General features: G+C 31.8%; 4 protein-coding genes across 6 annotated transcripts; 3 read left to right on the top strand and 1 right to left on the bottom strand.

The window, feature by feature from the left end:
- Positions 1–12: 12 nt before the first annotated feature.
- LOC108761086 (lipase 3-like) lies at positions 13–5,046 on the top strand. Its single transcript, XM_018507420.1, has 7 exons — positions 13–482; positions 743–920; positions 1,280–1,394; positions 2,141–2,384; positions 3,896–4,054; positions 4,162–4,389; positions 4,687–5,046. Exons 1-7 carry the CDS (start codon positions 315–317, stop codon positions 4,834–4,836), a joined length of 1,242 nt encoding a protein of 413 aa, XP_018362922.1. The 5' UTR covers positions 13–314; the 3' UTR covers positions 4,837–5,046.
- A 1,846-nt stretch (positions 5,047–6,892) lies between these two features.
- Positions 6,893–12,473, top strand: LOC108761101 (lipase 3-like). Its single transcript, XM_018507451.1, has 8 exons — positions 6,893–6,950; positions 7,996–8,162; positions 8,915–9,092; positions 10,205–10,319; positions 10,496–10,739; positions 11,648–11,806; positions 11,924–12,151; positions 12,294–12,473. The coding sequence occupies exons 2-8, from the start codon at positions 7,998–8,000 to the stop codon at positions 12,471–12,473; spliced, it is 1,269 nt and encodes a 422-aa protein (XP_018362953.1). The 5' UTR covers positions 6,893–6,950; positions 7,996–7,997.
- A 943-nt stretch (positions 12,474–13,416) lies between these two features.
- PpD3 (protein phosphatase D3) lies at positions 13,417–17,999 on the top strand. 3 transcript variants are annotated; one of them, XR_001940114.1, is made up of 9 exons: positions 13,417–13,771; positions 14,222–14,608; positions 15,296–15,582; positions 15,762–15,867; positions 15,937–16,079; positions 16,380–16,687; positions 17,032–17,113; positions 17,206–17,333; positions 17,419–17,999. XR_001940114.1 is itself a non-coding variant. In XM_018507573.1 (9 exons), the coding sequence occupies exons 1-8, from the start codon at positions 13,666–13,668 to the stop codon at positions 17,263–17,265; spliced, it is 1,479 nt and encodes a 492-aa protein (XP_018363075.1). In that variant the 5' UTR covers positions 13,417–13,665; the 3' UTR covers positions 17,266–17,277; positions 17,419–17,999. The 3 variants fall into 3 exon arrangements, 2 of the variants coding, with proteins under 2 accessions (XP_018363075.1, XP_018363074.1); XM_018507573.1 differs by having other exon boundaries at positions 17,206–17,277; XM_018507572.1 differs by having other exon boundaries at positions 17,206–17,999.
- A 23-nt stretch (positions 18,000–18,022) lies between these two features.
- On the bottom strand, positions 18,023–20,672 carry LOC108761173 (cancer-related nucleoside-triphosphatase homolog). Its single transcript, XM_018507574.1, has 4 exons — positions 19,789–20,672; positions 18,605–18,773; positions 18,414–18,525; positions 18,023–18,334 (listed from the first exon to the last, which is right to left on the bottom strand). The coding sequence occupies exons 1-4, from the start codon at positions 19,841–19,843 to the stop codon at positions 18,080–18,082; spliced, it is 591 nt and encodes a 196-aa protein (XP_018363076.1). The 5' UTR covers positions 19,844–20,672; the 3' UTR covers positions 18,023–18,079.
- Between the last annotated feature and the right edge of the window lie 6 nt (positions 20,673–20,678).

Genomic DNA, 20,678 nt, shown 5'->3' with positions numbered 1-20,678 from the left:
TTTTATTTTTCAATTAAGGACCATTTTCATATTTATCAGACTACAATGACTGATACAATTCCATTTGTTCTATTATCGTCTCCCCTCCTTTCTTCCTTTCTCTCTCCTATCTCTTTTCTGATTGATGTACATATTCGTCAGCGTTCCTTAGACGTATAAATATCGTGACAGAAACAAGAAGGACTCAGTTGCGTGTAGAGAACACAGTCATACATCTCATCTCTTTGATCTTTTATTATTACATCTTAACGTCCCGAGGGATTCGCGATCCAATTCAAATCCTTTCGTCGCTGGTTTTATCGTACACCGACACGATGCAGCCAATCATGATAGCATTCCTTTTGGTATTTTGCGACCTTGCCGCAACCGTGACATTCGACATTCCGCAAGATACCTCGCCGAGCGCCCTCATGAATACGATGCGGGATAGCAAGGAACAGCTGAACAGCGCCAAATACAATACCGATGTCGACCTTAATACAGTAAGTAAATATATTTTTTTCTACATTCTGCTTTTTAGATTTTATAATGCGATATCTTATATTAAAATCATCTCAATGGAATCTTAAGATCACTTGTCACTAGGCTTAATTTTTTGAAAACTTTCTTACTGTAGTATTTTGATTCATAAATTTTGAGACAATCTGTATATTATCATAATAAACTGGAACTTTTGATAGATTTTAAGATTGTGATTTGTACCACTAGTGATAAATAAACAAACCGTTTTTATTTCTCCCAGGTGCAAATGATAAGAAAAGCTGGTTATCCTGCGGAGGCTCATATTATACAGACGCAGGACGGTTATCTTTTAACACTTCATCATATCCCAGGTGACAAGCATCAGCCAGTGTTGTTGCAGCATGGTTTGTTGTGCAGCTCTGCCGACTGGGTCATTGCCGGCAAGGATAAAGGACTTGGTACTACCTTAATCGATTTAAAGAAATCATCGATTATGCTTCGAAAAAATGTCGAGATAAATTCTCAAATTTCAACATGCCAAAAAAATTTAATATGTCTAATGCAAATTATAACACATTTTTGAAAGTTTTTATTTTTATTTTTTTAATATTATATTGTTTATGCAAATAATTTTGACTATTAAGATTAGATATTGTTTTTCTGAATTTCAAATAAAAAATTTCACTTTTTATGTAAAATTAGATTAATATATAAGAAAAAAATCAGATGTATGGCTAGACTACACATGTAACATTATAAAGCCAAAATATTGTCACCTAATTAGCTACTGTAAATAATGTTTTCTTTGTTATGTTAGCTTTCATATTGGCTGATCAGGGTTATGACGTTTGGTTGGGCAATATTCGTGGGAATACTTACTCGAGGGCACATGTTTCTTTACCTCCATCGGATTCAAGATTTTGGAATTTCAGGTACTCACACTATAAAATAAAAAAGTAACAGTGCGTTAAAAATGATATAGTTGAAATAATGATTTACAATCAATAGCATAGTATAAGAGCATCATCGTTCAGCAGTTTTTTGAAAGAAATAACCGAATATATTAAAAGTGATATTCAAAAATAAAAATATTTTAAAAGTATACATGCATTATGTAGTACAGCATCCACGATTATTATTAATTATATAGTTTATTTTCATACTTTCCATGAGATGTTTCTACGAGGTTTTCACAAATGTGAAAATGACGTAATGATGGATTATTAGCCATCTAAATCTCCAACCGTAAATCCGATTGAAAATATCTAGTCAATAACATGAAGATAAAGCTTCAAGAAAAACAAATATTTATTTGAAGCAATTATTTTTGCACGTTATCTGGGTATTTTGGAAGATTTGGGAGGGTTTACCCAATAATCTGACCGAAAATCTCGTAAAAAGCATGTCTCGAACAGTTACAAATAATAATGGTAATTGGTTGCCACACTTATTAAATAAATATATTTTAATCATGTAATATACTTTTAAAATATAACTTCAATTTTTTAAAATATACTATTTCTTTTAGAGAACTGCTCGACAACGCTCTTGTCACTATAATTTATAGTAAAAAAATGAAAGTTGGTTAATTTTGATACACTATTTATTATTTTATATTATAATATATATACTTTGTTATATTTTGTGATGTATCTATATCGATTAAAATTGTTGTTAGCTTTCATGAAATGGGCATCTATGATTTACCTGCGATGATTTCGTATATCACGAATATGACATCACATCCATTGCACACATACATTGGTCATTCGATGGGCACAACTACTTTTTATATAATGGCAGTGGAATATCCAGAAATTGCTCGAAAGGTGCGAATGATGATTAGTCTCGCGCCTGCAGTTTTTCTAAACCATATGACAAGTCCACTACGATATATTTCTCCTTTCGCAAACGAATTTAAGGTAATATGTCTAAATATACTGCTAGAAAGTAAGTTAATTATTAATATATAATTTTTAACGATTTAAAACCATATCTAATAGTTAAGAAACTACATTTAGTATTAATTCACCTTATAATTTTACGCTACATAGGGGATGCTTTACTTGTTTTATTATTACTTTTCAAAGACAATTTTGTCTTTTATATGTCCTTTTCAGCAAAAAAATGTCAAGATATCAATAATCCTTGTTATAAAACTTTAAGAAGAAAATATAACAAAACTATATGTTTTTAAACTAATTCCAAGCGCAATTTACCTAAAAAATTTAATATTTCGAAGATACATAAAATTAAATATCAAAAAATTGCGATAAAAGCGTGTTCGTTATCGTTAAAAAATAATATACGACCAGTTAATTATTCTATATATTTTATTCATGCAAGAAGGAATTTTATGTATCTTATGATCAAAAGAAAGATTAATTTTCTATGTAAACAAGTGTGGAAGATTTCATAAGAAATTTTATTTTAGCCAGAAATTAACTTTAAAAATAGGAACATTATCTTTTCATTACTCTCACTTATTGTTAGATATCTACATTGGGTGCGTCCTATTTTGACGTTCGTAATATTCACGTGCATCATTTTATCCTTGTTTAAGGGCGCCTCCAGACGATATGGCCAATATATACGTTAACTTTGTACACTAGGCCTGTCCAACACTTTGCTCGTGAATCGAAAATGCTTCCCCACTCCACGAATTCAAGCAGAGTCTTGGTGCCTATCCTTCGTTATTCTCGCTCTACTGAGATGACACACATTCGCTAAATATTGGCTGCGTTCAGCACACTCAACAGTTTTGCAACCGTTTTATGATTCGTCGCGCTGATTGATTTATACGTTTAGTTTTAAAGGAATAGTCCAATCTGAGCGAAGAATCATAAAACGGTTGCAAAATTGTTGATTCTGCTGAACGCAGTCATTGACTACATTCAATATGGATAATTATGTATGTGTATGATATTTGCTAATATTGACATACGTTGGTCATATCGTTTGGAGGTGCCTTTAAGCTTGTATCAGACTATCGACTCTGCGAGCCGACCCGACTGCCAACTCTGACTGCCGACTAATAATGCACTAATTACATTGAATCAGTCTTATTGTGATTGGTCCATTATTGGTCGGTAGTCAGAGTTGGCAGTCGGGTCAGCTTGCAGAGTCGGTAGTCTGATACGGACTTTACATTTACTAAACAATAAGAATGAAATAATCCTCATGAGCAGACGTTACATAGAACATTCATTGTAGAGCTATATTATCCAAATCTTTGATTATTATTTTAACGAAACATTTTATACGAATTAAGATTTAAAATCAAAGATCGCTTGTATAAATTTAGTTCATTAAAGAGTACGTCAAATGAATCGATTTATTCTCAAACACTTGCTAAAACTGGAACAATCAAAACAATTATAAGTAAATTATATTCCAATTAAGGAATTAGGGGATTATCAGCCATTTTTTACAGAAAATCGCACATTTCTTCGGCAAAGACGAGTTTCTGCCACACAGCGATATGCTACACTATCTGTCTAAGTATACCTGTGAAAAGTTTGATATTGAGAAGGAGATCTGCGCCAACGTGATATTCCTAATCTGTGGATTCGACAAAGAACAGTTCAACTACGTAAGCATTTCACGAAAGCCGTAATCGAAGTGCTCTGAACAGCGCTTCGAAAGTCACGTTTAGCATAAACGATGACACTTCAAATGAGATATCATACCGTTTTCTAGACTCTGCTACCAGTGATTCTGAATCACGACCCAGCCGGCACCTCGGCCAAAACGCTGGTACACTTCAACCAGGGAATCCAGTCGGGCAAATTTCGTCAATACGACTATGGACATGAAAATAATTTGTTGATTTATAATGCAACGGAACCGCCGGACTACGATCTAACGAGCATCACTGTGCCAATTGCGATATTCTACGGCGACAATGATTGGTTGGCCGACAGTCAGGTAGGTAGCAGGAAAATGAATATTTAGATTGAAAAGATACGTGCGAAATACATATTAAGAACTAATTTGTATTAATTTCATACCTCAAGCTTTAAATAATATACTGTTGTGACTATACTACATTCAATGCATCATTATTTTTACTTTATCATCATAAATAATTGAAATTTTAAAATTTTGAAGCTGACTGAGATGAAGAAACATGTGTGTCTAGAATCTAAATGAAAACATTGCGTATAAAGACATACAGAGATGAGTAAGAAGTATAAAATAATGCATAATAACTTTTTTTTCAAGGATGTGAAGAAACTTTACCACCTGTTACCCAACGTATTGGATATGTACAGAGTACCGTTTCCTAAATTTAATCACCTGGATTTCATCTGGGGCAAGGACGCGCCTGAGCTCGTGTACAAGAGACTGCTTGAGATTATGAAGAAGATTTGAAATTGCTAAAGATTATGAAGAAGATAATGTGCCATAACGATAATAAAGATAAGAAATGACTGAGACACCAAATCTTTTCGACGATATTGTAATCATAAAAGTAATTTAGCTCACTATTTTATAATAGTTTGTGTAGGTATATTATAATGGCACTATTTTGCCGCTTTGATCGTTATTTTAACGTAAAACTGGATGAATAAGATTTTTAATACAAGCAAAAATGAATAAAAAATTACAGTTTGACTATGAATACTATCCATTTACCTAATTATTAGTGATATTTTTATATTAAATAAAATTAATAACTTCAAACAATAAATATAAATTGTTGTAAAATGAATTTCTTGCTAGTAATAAGAAAGTATAAATTTTTTTATATTTAATTAAATCGAATAAAATTAAAAGTTTGTTACAGAAGATTCATAAACTTTGTTTATAAATTATTGTTTGAATTAAAAAAAAATTATGTCGATATTTTTCACATTGTATAAAGCTTATGACCTTTTATATTATTAATGATTAAATAATAAAAGATGTTTTGTAATCAAAATAATATATAAGAAAAATCACTTACTATCATTACCTATAACATTCAATAATCTACTTATAATACTAATTAGTATTGATAATTTCAATAATATCAGTTTTTCTCAAAAATGTTAATCCTTTATTATTATTATATCTTCAATCTCGTACTCGAATTTTATAAAATTTAATAACTTGCAACAATTTTTCAAAATGTAAACACGAAAAAATTTTTAAATAATGCTGCATTCAATAACAATTTGGCAAATCACTTTTATATTTATATTAAAATAAAATTTATATTTCTCATGAAATAACTAACAAATGATTTGTATAGGAAGAATTAGTATCAATAGTACCTGTTTCGGTTTATCGATATACAACAAATTATCATAAATTACATTTTTACAAAGAAAAAAATTCTCTTTTTTCTTTAATTACTTGGAATTTTGTCCACAAAATTATAATAAAAAGTATTGTTAATATGTAATTACCTTGAAATGTTTTATGTACAGTACGGACAGGTATGTGTCTAAAATGTGAAGGATACAGTTTGTTGGACAATATTTATATTTGAAACTTTAAGTAAAGCCTGCGACACACGATGCCTGTCTTCCTGCTGGATTGCTAGCTGGATTAAAATCTTGCCACCGTATTGGCTGTGGTGCCGTCAGTGCCAGCATCGTATCCAATACGGTGGCAAGATTTTAATCCAGCTAGCAATCCAGCAGGAAAACAAGCATCGTGTGCCGCAGGCTTAACAATAAAGCACGCACGCACGCACGCACACGTCTATTCTATAATTTTCAGAACAGAAATAAACCAACAAACATTTTTAATATAAACTTTGGGGACTGTTAACTCTTATAAAATGCATTGTCTAAATATTCTATGGTAACTTTATTAGCATAAAATAATTAAACTTGATCTTATTAAATAAAACATTTTATGTCATTATATATACTATATAATGACATGTAACAATATAACGTTAAATGTTATCATACATTTATTATTTTAGGCTATTCACGATGCTATACATCGTTAATTTAACTTTTTTTTTTCATATATTTTACATTACTGAGTGAATATTTTTCAATATATTCATCATAACATCCTATTGAAACATGTAGCGCTCTTATGGAAAACAAAGACAGAAGAAAAAAAAATTACTGTTATTTCTAAAAAAAATTATAACGGTAGTATGCAACGTTCTCTGGTGATATAACTAGAAAGACGATAATTCTATACGAAGAAATAAGTCGAAAACGCATAAATTTTTTCGTATAAGACTTTACATTCAGGAAAATCGCTTTTAAAATTTTATTTTACGTTTTTAACTTATTTTTTTAACTTATATAATCATTCCTTTCCCAGTTGTACCCAACATACATCAGTTACGGAATACTCTGTGTGTGTGTATATACACACACATATACACATTTATCTAAAAAATTTATGTATATGATAAACGCGCGTCTTATATTCCTCATATTTCACATGGTTATTTGCCTGTAGCGTTTACGCTTACACTATTGCACATCTTTTGATTATTTCTTATTTTAGTGCTCGTATAACGTGCGTTCAGGGTACACGCCCTATTGTGTATCTTTGTTTGTCTTGTGTCATAATTTTGGTGCTCTAGTAACACTGTTCGACAAAACTTGACCTTTTTTTGCATTACGAATAAAAAAAATTATTTCCGATGTATTTTTGCCTGTTAACAATGAATCCGTTGTCCAAATTTGGTTATTATGTTACAATTTTAAGAAAAAAGGCAAAAAATAATAATTTTGAAGATTTTCATGACGTAACACAGTTACGCAGTAATTTTTTTTCGCAACTTTGTTAATACTACACGAAAGTGTCATCTTTAAGTTTTAAAATGCATTTTATTTCGTTTTGATATAATTTTTCGTTTTTAAGATATAGCAATTTTAAATAGTTCTTTTCCTATAATACATGAAAAAGGCATTTGTTCCATTTTAATATTGCATTATATGGAAAATAAGTGCTAACATACTTACATAATATTATCGAATTATACTAAATCAAAAAACAACATAAAATTGAAAATACAATAATGTAATGCAGGAAGATTATAATCTTGAATAAATCAAATCATATAAAAAAGAAAACAAAATGCATTTTAAAGCTAAACGTTGATACTTTCTTTTGGCATTAACAAAATGTAGAAAAAAATGTGCTTCCGGTTTATAACATTATGTAACTTTTAAAATTATCGTTTTTAATTTTTTTGACATTTTTTCAAAATAATAACATGATATGAGAAATGACTGTAATTCACACTCGTGTTGCAAAATAATGTTGGACAGTGCAATTTGTCGATATAATAATAATATGCCGCAACTTGAGTCATGTATTTTTTAAAATTTTATCATCATGTGATTAATAACGTAATTAACAACGCAATATCTTCTTTTCTAATAGAAAAAAATCGTTAACGGAATGATTCATCCTATTGCAACTTATTTCATAAAGAGAAGATTAAAGAAGAGATCAATTAATCATGCTACTCCTCCTCTTTGTTTTCTTCTCTTATCAGTATTATACTTAGATATTAAAAGACCTGTGTCGTTTGTTTTTGTTCATTGACACTGAATCATTCATTAGCGATGCAGTTGATCGTGATCGTGTACCTTTTATCCCTTTGTGGCTTCCTCGACTTTGCAGCAGCTGGAATATTTGACATCCCGAAGAACGTTATCAAGAAAGTGATGGGAACCAACAAGGAACAGTCAAACAGCACGTATATTTTTTCTCAAGACAATCTCGATATGGTAAGTGTACGCATCTAGAAAAAAATAAAATAAAATCTTCACTATTTTTGTTAATTCTCAAATACTAGGTATTCGATATTGTAATTAGTAATATACAGAAAACGATCTTATGTCAATTGTTATGTTTCTGTTCGCAATTAAAATTTGAGCCCCCTTACATTCTGATAAAAATAATGATTTTAATTCTCGCTTAAAATCGTACCGTTTTTTTAAAAGATGGATTAAATTATTCATTGTTAACTTTGTTTAAAAATAATTTGAATTAAAACAAGAAAATATTTTTCTTGTTTTAAAATATACAATGAGATTTAAAATAAATTAGTCATTTTATAACAGTATTTGCATTATCTTTTTTAAAAATAAATATTTAACTGTAAAATCATTAAAATCAATTAAATCATAAATTATTTGTCAAATTAAGTTCTGTAGAATATTTCAGTATTCAACAATAGCTTTTATGATTACTCATTAGATAAACAATATTAAATATGACTTTATTATATATTTTAATAATTACTTTTTATATTAAATATATATAAGTTTTATACAATATATAAAAATGCTCAAATCTCTCTGCTATTTAGAAAGATACATGAGTGAACACGTATTTTATATTATTACATTATATTAATCTTCCTTCCGGTCAGGACTGATAGCAATAACATGTTAGCACAAATAATAATCTTAATCAATCGAAAATTCATTCAAATTTGTATAATAAATATAATTTTATGTGCTTTTATTGTTTTCAGTTACAGAGGATAAGAAAAGCAGGTTTTCCCGCGGAGGCTCATGCGGTACAGACGGAGGATGGCTATCTCTTAACACTTTATCGTATCCCAAATAAAAACGGTCCATCCGTGTTGCTGCAACATGGTCTTTTAAGCAACTTCGCCGATTTTCTTATTTCCGGAAAGGATAAAGGACTTGGTATGACATTAATTAATCTCTAAAAATATTTCTCTCACTGCGAGATCGTTTACTACATTTCAATATGGAGAACATCAGGAAAAATTATGAAGTTTATATGAAAAAATAACTCCTAATGTAATTTCTAGCACATCTTATGTTTTTAAAACAATTGTACATATATAATTTTACATATAATATTAATATAATATTATAATTCTGTTATATACAAGGTGTCCCGTAAGTTTTTGTCAACCGCTTTTGTATAGATAGAGTGGACTATACTGAATCGAAAAGTCCTCTACCATTTTGCAATTTTCGCAACGGTTAACAAGATATTAATTACTAAAAATCGTTGAATATTGGTTTTCAATAATTTTTTACTCAAATACTATCAACTTTATAAAAAAACAGCGAGAGACAAAAATTGTTTATTTTCTTCTCATAAAGTTGTGAGAATTTTTTAATACCATATTTTATCATGTTTTTAAAAATAAGAAAATGTAGTACTAAAAAGTTGATAACAAATTCTGAAAAATTCTTTGTTCTATGAGAAGAAAATAAATGATTTTTGTCTCTTGCAGTTTTTCTGTAAAGTTGATAGTATTTGAGTAAAAAATTATTCAAGACCAATATTTGGCAATTTTTAATAATTAATATCTTGTTAACTATTGTAAAAATTGCAAAATGGTAGAGGACTTTTCGACTCAGTTTAATCCGCTCTATCTACACAAAAGCGATTAGCCAAAACTTACGGGACATCCTGTATATAAAACATATAACTGATATATCACATATAAATGACATACCCAAGTAGAACAATAAGTCACGATAACATCAAAATGACATTAAAATGAATCAGAAATGATTGAAAAATGACTTTTAATGATCGCTTTAAAGTCATTTTGACATAGTTTTAATATCATAATGACTTATTGTTCTGTTTGAGTAATCTCTTTTACTTTATATGTATATTAATTTTATTATATATTATATATATTAATTTTAAAGCTACTTATATACATATATATATATATATATATATACATATATTGATATTAATATTAAAAGTTAAATAACTATGAAATCTATTGGAAACAATGTTATTCTATTAATTTTGTTCTTCCTGCAAGCTTTCATATTGGCTAATCACGGGTATGACGTTTGGATGGGCAATTTTCGTGGGAATACTTACTCGAGGGCACATGTTTCTTTATCGCCATCGGATTCAAAATTTTGGAACTTCAGGTATTTACATTAATAAATAAAAAATAAGTGCGTTAAATGTAACTTAATTATAATAATATGTAACTTAACTTATATATGATAAAAGATTGATTAATCAGTTCTACACTGTAATACTATGTAATAATATATTTTGTTATATTCCGTAATGATATACATATATCAATTTTTTTTTTTAGCTTTCACGAAATGGGTGTTTACGATTTACCTGCAATGATCTTACATATTACTAATGTAACATCGCAACCATTGCACACGTACATCGGTCATTCAATGGGCACAACTGCTTCTTACGTGATGGCAGCAGAACGTCCGGAAATCGCTCGAATGGTGCGATTGATAATCAGCTTCGCGCCTGTAGCATTTATGACTCATATAAAAAGTCCTATACGGTTTCTCACTCCTTTCGCAGGAAATATTGAGGTAAAATCATACGAAAATATTCTTAGAAAATAATTTTTTATGGCAAAATAATGATTTAAAACAACGTCCAATATATAAGAAGCTACTTTTATCTTTTCTATCTTATGATTTAAGAATATACATAGGATATATCCTGAGACGCTCTCTCCTCTTTTTTCAAGTAATTAATTAATTTTTGAAATTTTGAAGTTTGTGTTTTTAAATAAATATTGTAGTATTATAAACGATTGAAATATTAGCCAAACAGATAACACTATTATTTTTCAATTTTCGAAATCTAAGACCAATTACCTACTTTAACAGAATTTTATTTTATGATTTTGAAGTTCCGAAGATATACAGAGTGTCCCATAACGATTAATTAATATTTCAGGGAGTGAACGAGGATGAAATTTTGAACTAAAAGTTCCTTTGCCAATTTTGGCTCAGACCATATTTATTTACCACCTATTTATCAATTTATTGATTTATTTGTTAATATAAAAAATTAGAATAAAGTTTCAATCGGGATAATGCATAGCAAGCGCGAGGAGTCCCATGGCATACTATACTCCTGCATACTCCAGCTGCGTGTTGATCTCATTGATCAATTTTGATCGTTAATAACTTGGTAAGTAATGGTCTGAGCCAAAATTGACAAAGAAACTTTTAGTTCAAAATTTTATCCTCGTTCACTCTCTGAAATATTAATTAATCGTTATGGAATACCCTGTGTATAATACTAAGAATTTGAATTTAGTTTCAAGTAAATATTCTTTGAAATATTGCAATTAAGATTAAGGAGAGTAATTCGGAGCTCCTATGCAAAAATCACGTTTCAAAGAATACTTCATATATTCTCAAACATTCATAATAAGATCGAATTACAAGCACAAATTATATTGTGGATAAAATAATTTAAATTGCAGGGGCTCTTATCTCTTCTTGGCGAAGACGAGTTTCTGCCACACAGTTCTTTAATACAGTTCATGAGTAAGCTCGCCTGCGACATAACATTTGTTCAGGATAAGATTTGCACCAATTTGCTGTTTCTGATCCTAGGTTTTGACAGGGAGCAGTTCGATCTTGTGAGTATTCCTCGAGTATCACGATGAAAATATTTCTATGTCTGATTGGTGTTTCAATCACCATCATTCCGCTCACATGATCACAATTTGAGATTAAATTTCACGTTCGTTTTTTAGAACCTAATACCTTCGATTTTGAGTACCTATCCAGCTGGTACTTCAACCAAAACGCTAGTACACTTTGCTCAGGAACATAATTCCGGCAAATTTTGTAAATACGATTATGGTTGCGTGAAAAATCTACAAATTTACAACACACCTGAACCACCAGATTATAATCTTACAAACATCACCACGCCTTTTGCAATGTTCTATGCCGAAAATGATTGGCTGTCTGGCATTCCGGTAGGTAACGAATAAGCACATTTAAATTAAAAAGCTATACATATTAAAGATTAATTTCCTTAACTGTTTGTATAAATAAGGCTTTATATCAAGAAAGACATATAAGAAAAAAAGAGATCACTTACGAAATTGTTTCTTTAAGGATGTAAAGAAGCTCATCAATCTGTTACCCAATGTAGTGGACGAATACAAAGTACCATTTCCCAAGTTCAATCACTTGGATTTCTTATGGGCCATAGATGTACCTCAACTTGTATACAATAAAGTTCTAGAGGTCATGAAAATGGAACCAACATTAATGATAAAAAAAATGCAATCTTAAATTTTGATATTTTAATTATTTAATATATATATATTAAAAAATATTTAAATATATCTTAATATATATAAATTAAGTTATAAAAAAAACGTATGTATTTAAGTTTTATAGCAAAATTTCTACCTGTATATATAATCTGATCTTTCTTTTCACGAGTCAAACAATAAAAAACATAATTCCATTTATGTTATCACAATACTATAAATATCACCTGTCAAACTGATTGCTGAGTGAATTAATCAACTGACAGAATTGTTCAAAATAAATTTCTAACGACGTATTTTTATTGTCTCTGATTAGATCTTTTTTCTATACGTTAAAAAATTAATAATTTTAAAAATTAATAATTTTATTCCTTTTAACAGAACAGTACCGAGATTACTTTGATAATCATCGATTAAGTTAATTTAATTAAGATTATTCTTAAGTTAATCTGAATAGAGTTATGAAGTGTACTTACATTGCTCCTTTCTCTCTCTCTCTCTGCCAAAAATAAAATAATAAAAGAACCTTTACCATTTCGTCTCTCTACCTTGAGCATGAGAGAGAATTGAGAATATATACACCCATTCCTCGTTGAAAAATCACTTGAAGTATATCCGCTCGTATCTGCTCTATATTATGACACCACTTAAATCCTTCCTTTGCTAATAATAATAATTAATAATAATTTATTTCGTACATACAAGATTGATAATAATAAAACAGATAAACAGTGTGACTACCCGAAAGGAATGTAAATAAACATTAACGAGATCGCCGAAGATCATTGCTTACATGGTGAAATTAATCGCGCGCACAAGGATCGATAGCGAAGCGGATTCGATTAATCGAGACATCGGTCGGAAGCAGTCGGAAGACAGCGGCGATCAGCCGGATCAGTGCGGTGGATACCGCTTGGAGCCTACTTCGCATTCTTCGCAACGTTTACGGTGGCGGTACGGTCGTACGATACGGATTACGGGACGGGAGGCGCAGGCTCCGCTCCAGCAGGCTCTCCTGTCTCCTCAGAAAGAGAGAGAGAGGAACGCGATCGACTGCACCTCGATGCGCGATCTCTCGTTACGCACGTTGCGACCGCGTGGCTCCGAGTGACTTCGATCTCCCGTCGGTTTGCCGCCGTTGGGTTGCATCAAATAAGGATCGGCCACCCGCACGCAAGCACGCACCCACGAAGGCACGCACGGAGCCGAGGATGGGCGACAATGGCAGAGGGGACGTCGCGTCGGTGTCGCCGGCGACATCGGAGGACGCGGCCAAGGCGGAATTGTACAAGGAGGAAGCGAACGAGTATTTCAAGAGTACGTAAGCCACGCACGTGGAAAGCGCGACGATTGTAGGCCGGATGCAATCACATTTAACGCACTTCGCCGTCCCGCACGGTCACGTGTGCCCCAAGCTAACCCCAACTTTCGCGTCCGCGGGAGATTACGGGGACCGCGCGAGTTAAACCGCCTCCGTGTTAAATTGGAGCGAAGAAGAGCGTTGAGAAAAGATTTTTTGTTCGACATGCTTTAATTCGATATGCCGAAGGCATTGATTTCGTCTTGACGCTTTTCAATGTTTCCTCGACGCGAGAACTTCCAGGAACTCTCAGGGGAGGTTCTCCTCCATTCTTTCTGTGATCTTGGAAAAAGTTAGCGACGCCATGTAATTGTGCTAACAATACCGGAGTATTATGTCAAAGGAAAAAAATAATGATGCAATTATTACTTCCTTGTTTATTCACCATCGCACTTTTTTCTTTTTAGATCAAGTATACGACAAAGCTATTGAATTATATACCAAAGCCATAGAATTAAATCCATCAGTAGCCATATATTTTGGCAATAGGAGTATTGCCTACCTAAGAACAGAATACTTTGGATATGCGTTGACAGACGCTTCTACAGCCATCATGTTAGATAAAAATTATGTTAAAGGCTATTATCGGAGAGCTGCCGCTTACATGTCCCTCGGCAAGTTCAAACTGGCTCTCATGGATTATAAGACTGTTGTAAAAGCTAGACCCAATGATAAAGATGCAAATGACAGATATATGGAATGTTGCAAGATGATTAAAGTGTTAGCTTTTAACAAAGCCATCTCTGTCGAGGATAAAAAGAATATAGCTGACATGATTAATCTAGAAGATATGGGTGAGTATTTTTTATTCATTTTTTCTACTTCTCTGAAAATGATTGAAAATTATTATTATAAAACAAATTATTATATCATATTTTTATCATACATGTGATTTCTCAGTAAAAATCCTACTTGTTGACTCATGGTATATTTATGTATTTTAATTATGTATTTTAATTATGACATATACCTTGCAATCACGAATATACCGAAAACTTTCTGTTTGTTTCATTAATTAATAATCATATATCTGGAAATAAATTATGTATATAATGAAAAATGAAACGAATTATATTCACAGCTATGACAAACTGTCGAATAATATATTAATAATATATATAAATAAATATGACTTAATTTCTTTCTGAAATAAGATCATTTTTGATATATTTTACAAGTATTATAAATGTTTATTGAAAAATATTTCAAATATATTTTGCAAAAATTTTGATTATGTTTTTCTGACGTCATAATTTAAAAATAGTGGTAATAAATGAACAGAAGTCTCAAAGCTTTCAATGTAGTAATATTATTTTTAGGCTATTTGTATAATTTTTATGAAAACAAGACAAAATATGTTTATTATGTAATTAAAATATAAATATTTATTGTTTATTATATAATATTTTTTAATGCACATTGTGGCTAAACATTAATAGTTAGTAAGAGAGCTAATATGCTTGAATTAATTATTTTGATAGCGATTGAAGGTGAATACACAGGTCCAAAATTGGTTGACGGGAAAGTCACTCTAGAATTCATGAAAGATTTATTAGAATGGTATAAAAATCAAAATAAGTTGCACCGTAAATATGCTTATAAAATCCTGTTGGACGTTAAATCGTGGTTTATGGCACAACCTAGTTTAGTGGACATTACAATTCCAGAAGAAAATAAATTCACCATTTGTGGGGACATACATGGTCAATATTACGACTTGCTTAATATATTTAAGTTGAACGGATTACCATCAGAAACTAATCCATATGTATCCTTTATAAAACTTAATAATATAATATTATATATGTGTGAGAGAAATTCATATAATTAATTCATTATTAGTAAACCTGTTAAGAACTTATAAACGCGCTAATATAATTTATACACTGATATACGAATATCGAAAATTACCCAAAAATATATTTCTCTTAATAGTTGCATATGCAGTTATTCAATGGAGATTTTGTAGACAGAGGTTCATTCTCTGTAGAATGCATATTTACTTTATTTGGTTTTAAATTATTATATCCAAATTACTTTTTTATGTCAAGAGGTATGTAGTCTTCCGTCCGACATTACGAAATTTGAATTTACATGTTCATGAAATATTTTGTATCTTTAGGTAATCATGAGTCAGCAACAATGAACCAAATGTATGGATTTGACGGAGAAGTTAAAGCTAAATATTCTGTCCAGATGGCAGAATTGTTTACAGAGGTTTATAACTGGCTCCCTCTTGCACACTGCCTCAACCGTAGAGTGCTTGTGAGTATTTTTCAAAGTTGTCATATATATTCATACTGTATATACTGTATGCATATATATTTATATTATGTATGTACTATACAGTTTTATATACAACATATATTTATGTTTACTCACAATCATTAATTCTCCGATCAAATAATAAAATTTCTAAACCGTGGTATTTGGGATGATTAGATTTGAATCTGAATATTCGCTAACTCATAATTACGAGTCAACTGTTTTCATACGGAGCCATTCGTCATCCCACGTATATTGCATGTAATTTTCATACAATTATAATGATTCATTTTATACCAGGTGATGCACGGTGGATTGTTTTCGCGGGATGATGTGACGTTGAAAGAAATTAGAGAAATCGACAGAAACAGACAACCACCTGACGAAGGATTGATGTGTGAACTATTGTGGTCGGATCCGCAACCGCAAATGGGCCGGGCGCCCAGCAAGAGAGGCGTAGGTGTTCAATTCGGACCCGACGTCACACAGAATTTCCTCAGTATAAATTCTCTTGACTACATCGTGAGGAGTCACGAAGTTAAAAACGATGGATACGAAGTGGGACATGACGGAAAGTGTATCACAGTATTCTCTGCTCCAAATTACTGGTACGTTCATCATATACAATAATTACATACTAACACATTACATCTGTGTCTACAATATAATTTTATGTATTTAATCTTCGACTATAGCAACGGGTCATTTAAACCTATGAAGTGAAAATTTTTGGACGATTGTATAATATGTATGATTGATATTATGAAGTTCTAAATTGTAGATAAAAAAAATTTTGAATCTTCCTCTATCAATTACCGTAAGGCGAAAGTTTACTTGCTGTATTTCGAACAGAACGTTTTAAAATTTAGGTGTAGTTTTCTCATAGCTGTAGTTAAGGATTAATATGAGTTTATAAGTATATGAACTTTAATGTTTTATTATTAAATCTTAGTGATACTATGGGTAACCGAGGTGCCTTTATCACACTTAACGGTAGTGACATGAAACCTTATTTTACGTCGTACGATGCAATGGTATGTACTTTATTCACAGATTAAGTTATTTTATGTTAGTTACTTGCTTTTATCATATTTTATATTCATGTACCATTTTTATCTCATTACAGCCTCATCCAAACGTAAGGCCGATGGCTTACGCCAATTCTTTACTAAAGTTCATGTGCTAGTGGAACATCTAGGTATTATTGAAAAATGAATAATATAATAACTGAAATATAAGTAGTCCAATCAAAGTGTGCGTAATATATTTGATACTGAAATGGGGAAGGTAAGAGACACTTTAGGCTTCTCCGCAACAATAATTATTATATTCTTTCTAGGAGATCGCGATCGAATTTCTTGTATTATAAAATATATGCGATGAGAATGCATAATATTGATGGGTACAAAAGCGAGAAAGGTTTGCTTATTTTTACAACAGGCAAACAAATCTATCAGACTTCTTATCTATGATAAGAAAACACGGCTCATCAAACACTGGCGATTTGTGTTCGTTTGTAATAAAATGGCGCGAAGAGAACGTTTCTATTTTGTACCCTCAATCTACGACCACCTTGCTCGTTAAAGATACCTACGTGCGCGTAAATATAAAAAGAACAAAGAATTTTGATCTCGAAGATATTTCCACGGAATTTTAACTTTATAATGTATTATTTATATGAAGCGCTGAATCTTAAACTTTTAATCGATTCTTTAGCGACCAACGGTGGAGTTTCAATGAAATATAGTATAATTATTACAAGAGTATACATACATGCGTATGCAAAAAACTAGAATAATTATGTAGTACAATGTTCTAACCAATCACTACTTGTCACGTTATTTGTGACAATTTTTTTACAAATTGTGATTGGAGGGACTTCTTTGATCTAACATTTTGTTTTTTGTTAATAATAAATGATGTTTATGATGTACATACATAATTGATATTTTATTTTACGCGATGACTAATAAATAACGAATGCGTTAATTGATATAAATTTATGAGAAATAACGTATAATTTCCTCTGGTAAATCATTCCGATTTCCACGAGTCACTTTCAAAATCTTAATTCCTTTGTCTGCATGTAACTTCTCGAACAGTTCCGCGTGTCGTTGCGGTGTTTTGTGTATTTGCGGAATAGTCCCGATTACAAAAGCTTTCTTAGGAGAATCGAAAAATATGTTCATTATTTTTTTCTTAAAGTCTTCACTAAATAATTCCATTTTGCCGATTTCATCGATAAGCAATATATCCTGCAATATTAATACAATTGATGTTATCAAAGTGTTGAAGTAATTAAAAATTTATTTTCGGGCAAGTCATTACTCTTACAGTGTCCAAATCCAATATTGGAAGCGCTATAGTCTCGAAATTATCTCGAAAAACATGGTAGTTTCCTACTTGATACCTGGGAGAGCTTTTATTTGGAGCATCTGTTGAAGTTCTGTCAGTAAAAAATGTTAAATACAATGTGTTCAGTTACTTTATTGTTATTTTTATCATTGTTATGAATGAATACGCACAATTTTGCTAAGGATAATCTGTTTCCAGGATCCTTTACTCGCACAATGTCAAAGCCAATTCTGGAGCCTCTCTGATCTCGCACTTCCTCTGTGTAAAATCCATCAAACCTGCTGCCCTTTTTCTCCAGCGCGAACGCGATTTTTTTGCACACTGTAGTTTTACCAATCCCTATAAAATATTCAATGATTCGTTTCTCTAGCTGTAATATTAATACAGAGAATATTGTCTTATTTTTTCTTCCTAAAAAATTATTCGTATTATATGCGTTTGCATTTTTATTTATTATAAAAATCATTTAAAATAATATTTAATATTTTATGTAAGAGTATATTTATTAACTTGTTTGTATACGAAAAGTGAAAATATATCAAATACATTGTATTATTTAACTTAATATTATTTTCTAAATATAGAACTCTGCCAACGTTCGAGTAATATTCAAGATAATTGGATACTTGAGTATTGGCAACAATAGAGAATAATTTAGTTTAGTATCTTAATTAATAATATAAAATATATTAATAATGATATAATAAAAATGTAGAATATATATATAATTTTAAAAATTATTTGTTAAACATATATATATACAGGTATAAATTAATCTTTTTAAAATTTTATGTAAAAGGTATGTGAAATTACTTTTCTCAAAATATACTCGCCTGCAAAAAAACTGGTAACTATAACGACCTATATATAGTATAGTGACCTATAATATAGTAACCTATTTTTTATGGGTGAATATATTTTGGATGTGTGTGTGTGTGTTTATTTGTACGTATGTAAAATACAATATACATATATATATATTTGTATTACAAAATTTAAAAAGGTGCATTCTCCATTTTAATACATATGCTGTAGCATTTTATTCTTGTTCATTGAATGTTAAACAAAGGTAAAACGATACATCATGCGTAAAACGCAACGACCTTTTAACGTGCTATAATAAAAATATGTGTGTGTTTGCTGTATTTTACAAACGTACGCCCAAAACACCACACTCGCCCGTAAAAGAGCAGGTTACCATAACGTTATAGTGACCCAGTTTTTTTTTGCAGTATCTTATTTGATTAGCAAGTGCTTATTTTAATTAGATTTAATTATAGCATTTTTTTCTTTATGAGACTACCGCTTTATGTATTTTATTTGAATTTCCCCCACCCTAGTCCTCGATCCTAACCTGGTGGACCCGTAAGTAGTACGTGTAAAGGTCGCAATGCACCGCCAGTTTCCATAATTCGTAGCAGTGTTTACGTCTGATTCCGGGAAACAAACGTGACAGATTCTCCCTCAATTCTCCGTCACGAGTAAAGTTCGTCGAAAGCCGGCTCGTTTTCAACGGTCATGAATTTAGGTAGCGTTTACGCGAGAACACGATCATACACGTCGTTGGACAGATTAGATTCGAACGAATATTCTTTCAACACGACAACGGTCGTCGACAGCAACAGCAGCAGCACCGGGCAAACATCAAAACGACCGAAGTGACCGCACGGGGGGGCCAAAGAGCGATCAGCTGATCGGGCTGGACGAGCAGCGACAGGAGGAGACAAACGGTTGGCTGATCGGAGAGCGGATTGATATGGTAGTGGTAGTGATGGTGGCGACGACGATGGTAACGGTGACAGTGTGGTAGTGAAACTTCCGGTACAGGTTGAGCCGAGCGTGTGTACACACAGAATCGTGCGTCGTGGCGTTTCGACCGTCTACGATCTGCGAGCCGCGTTATCGTATCAGGTATACCGTTTCATCCGCGCGTCTTGTTACGACTTTTTCTCGTTGGCGCAAGTCGTGCGAACGGGCGATATCTTCGACGAGAGGAATTCTCCGTAGGCACGATCGTTAGACGTTAGTGCAAAGTAAACAGCACTCGCAAGGGAGGAGAGAAGGCGGAGGTGGTAAAAGAGGAGGAGGCCAAAAGGAGGAGGAGGAGGAGGAGGAAGCGCGGCGATCGCGACGTGCCCGATCCGCGATCCCGTGCTGCGTTTAGGGGCGCTCGCTCTTTTCGCTGGTGGTCGCGCTCGGCGACGTTCGCGCACGTCTATCCACGCGCGCCGGGCACGGGGAGGA

The sequence above is a fragment of the Trachymyrmex cornetzi genome, unplaced genomic scaffold (genome assembly GCF_001594075.2).
Source record: "Trachymyrmex cornetzi isolate Tcor2-1 unplaced genomic scaffold, Tcor1.1 scaffold24, whole genome shotgun sequence".
Lineage (NCBI taxonomy): Eukaryota > Metazoa > Arthropoda > Insecta > Hymenoptera > Formicidae > Trachymyrmex > Trachymyrmex cornetzi.
The sequence above is the reverse complement of the archived record's forward strand: the minus strand, read 5'-3'. Positions and strand labels throughout refer to the sequence as shown.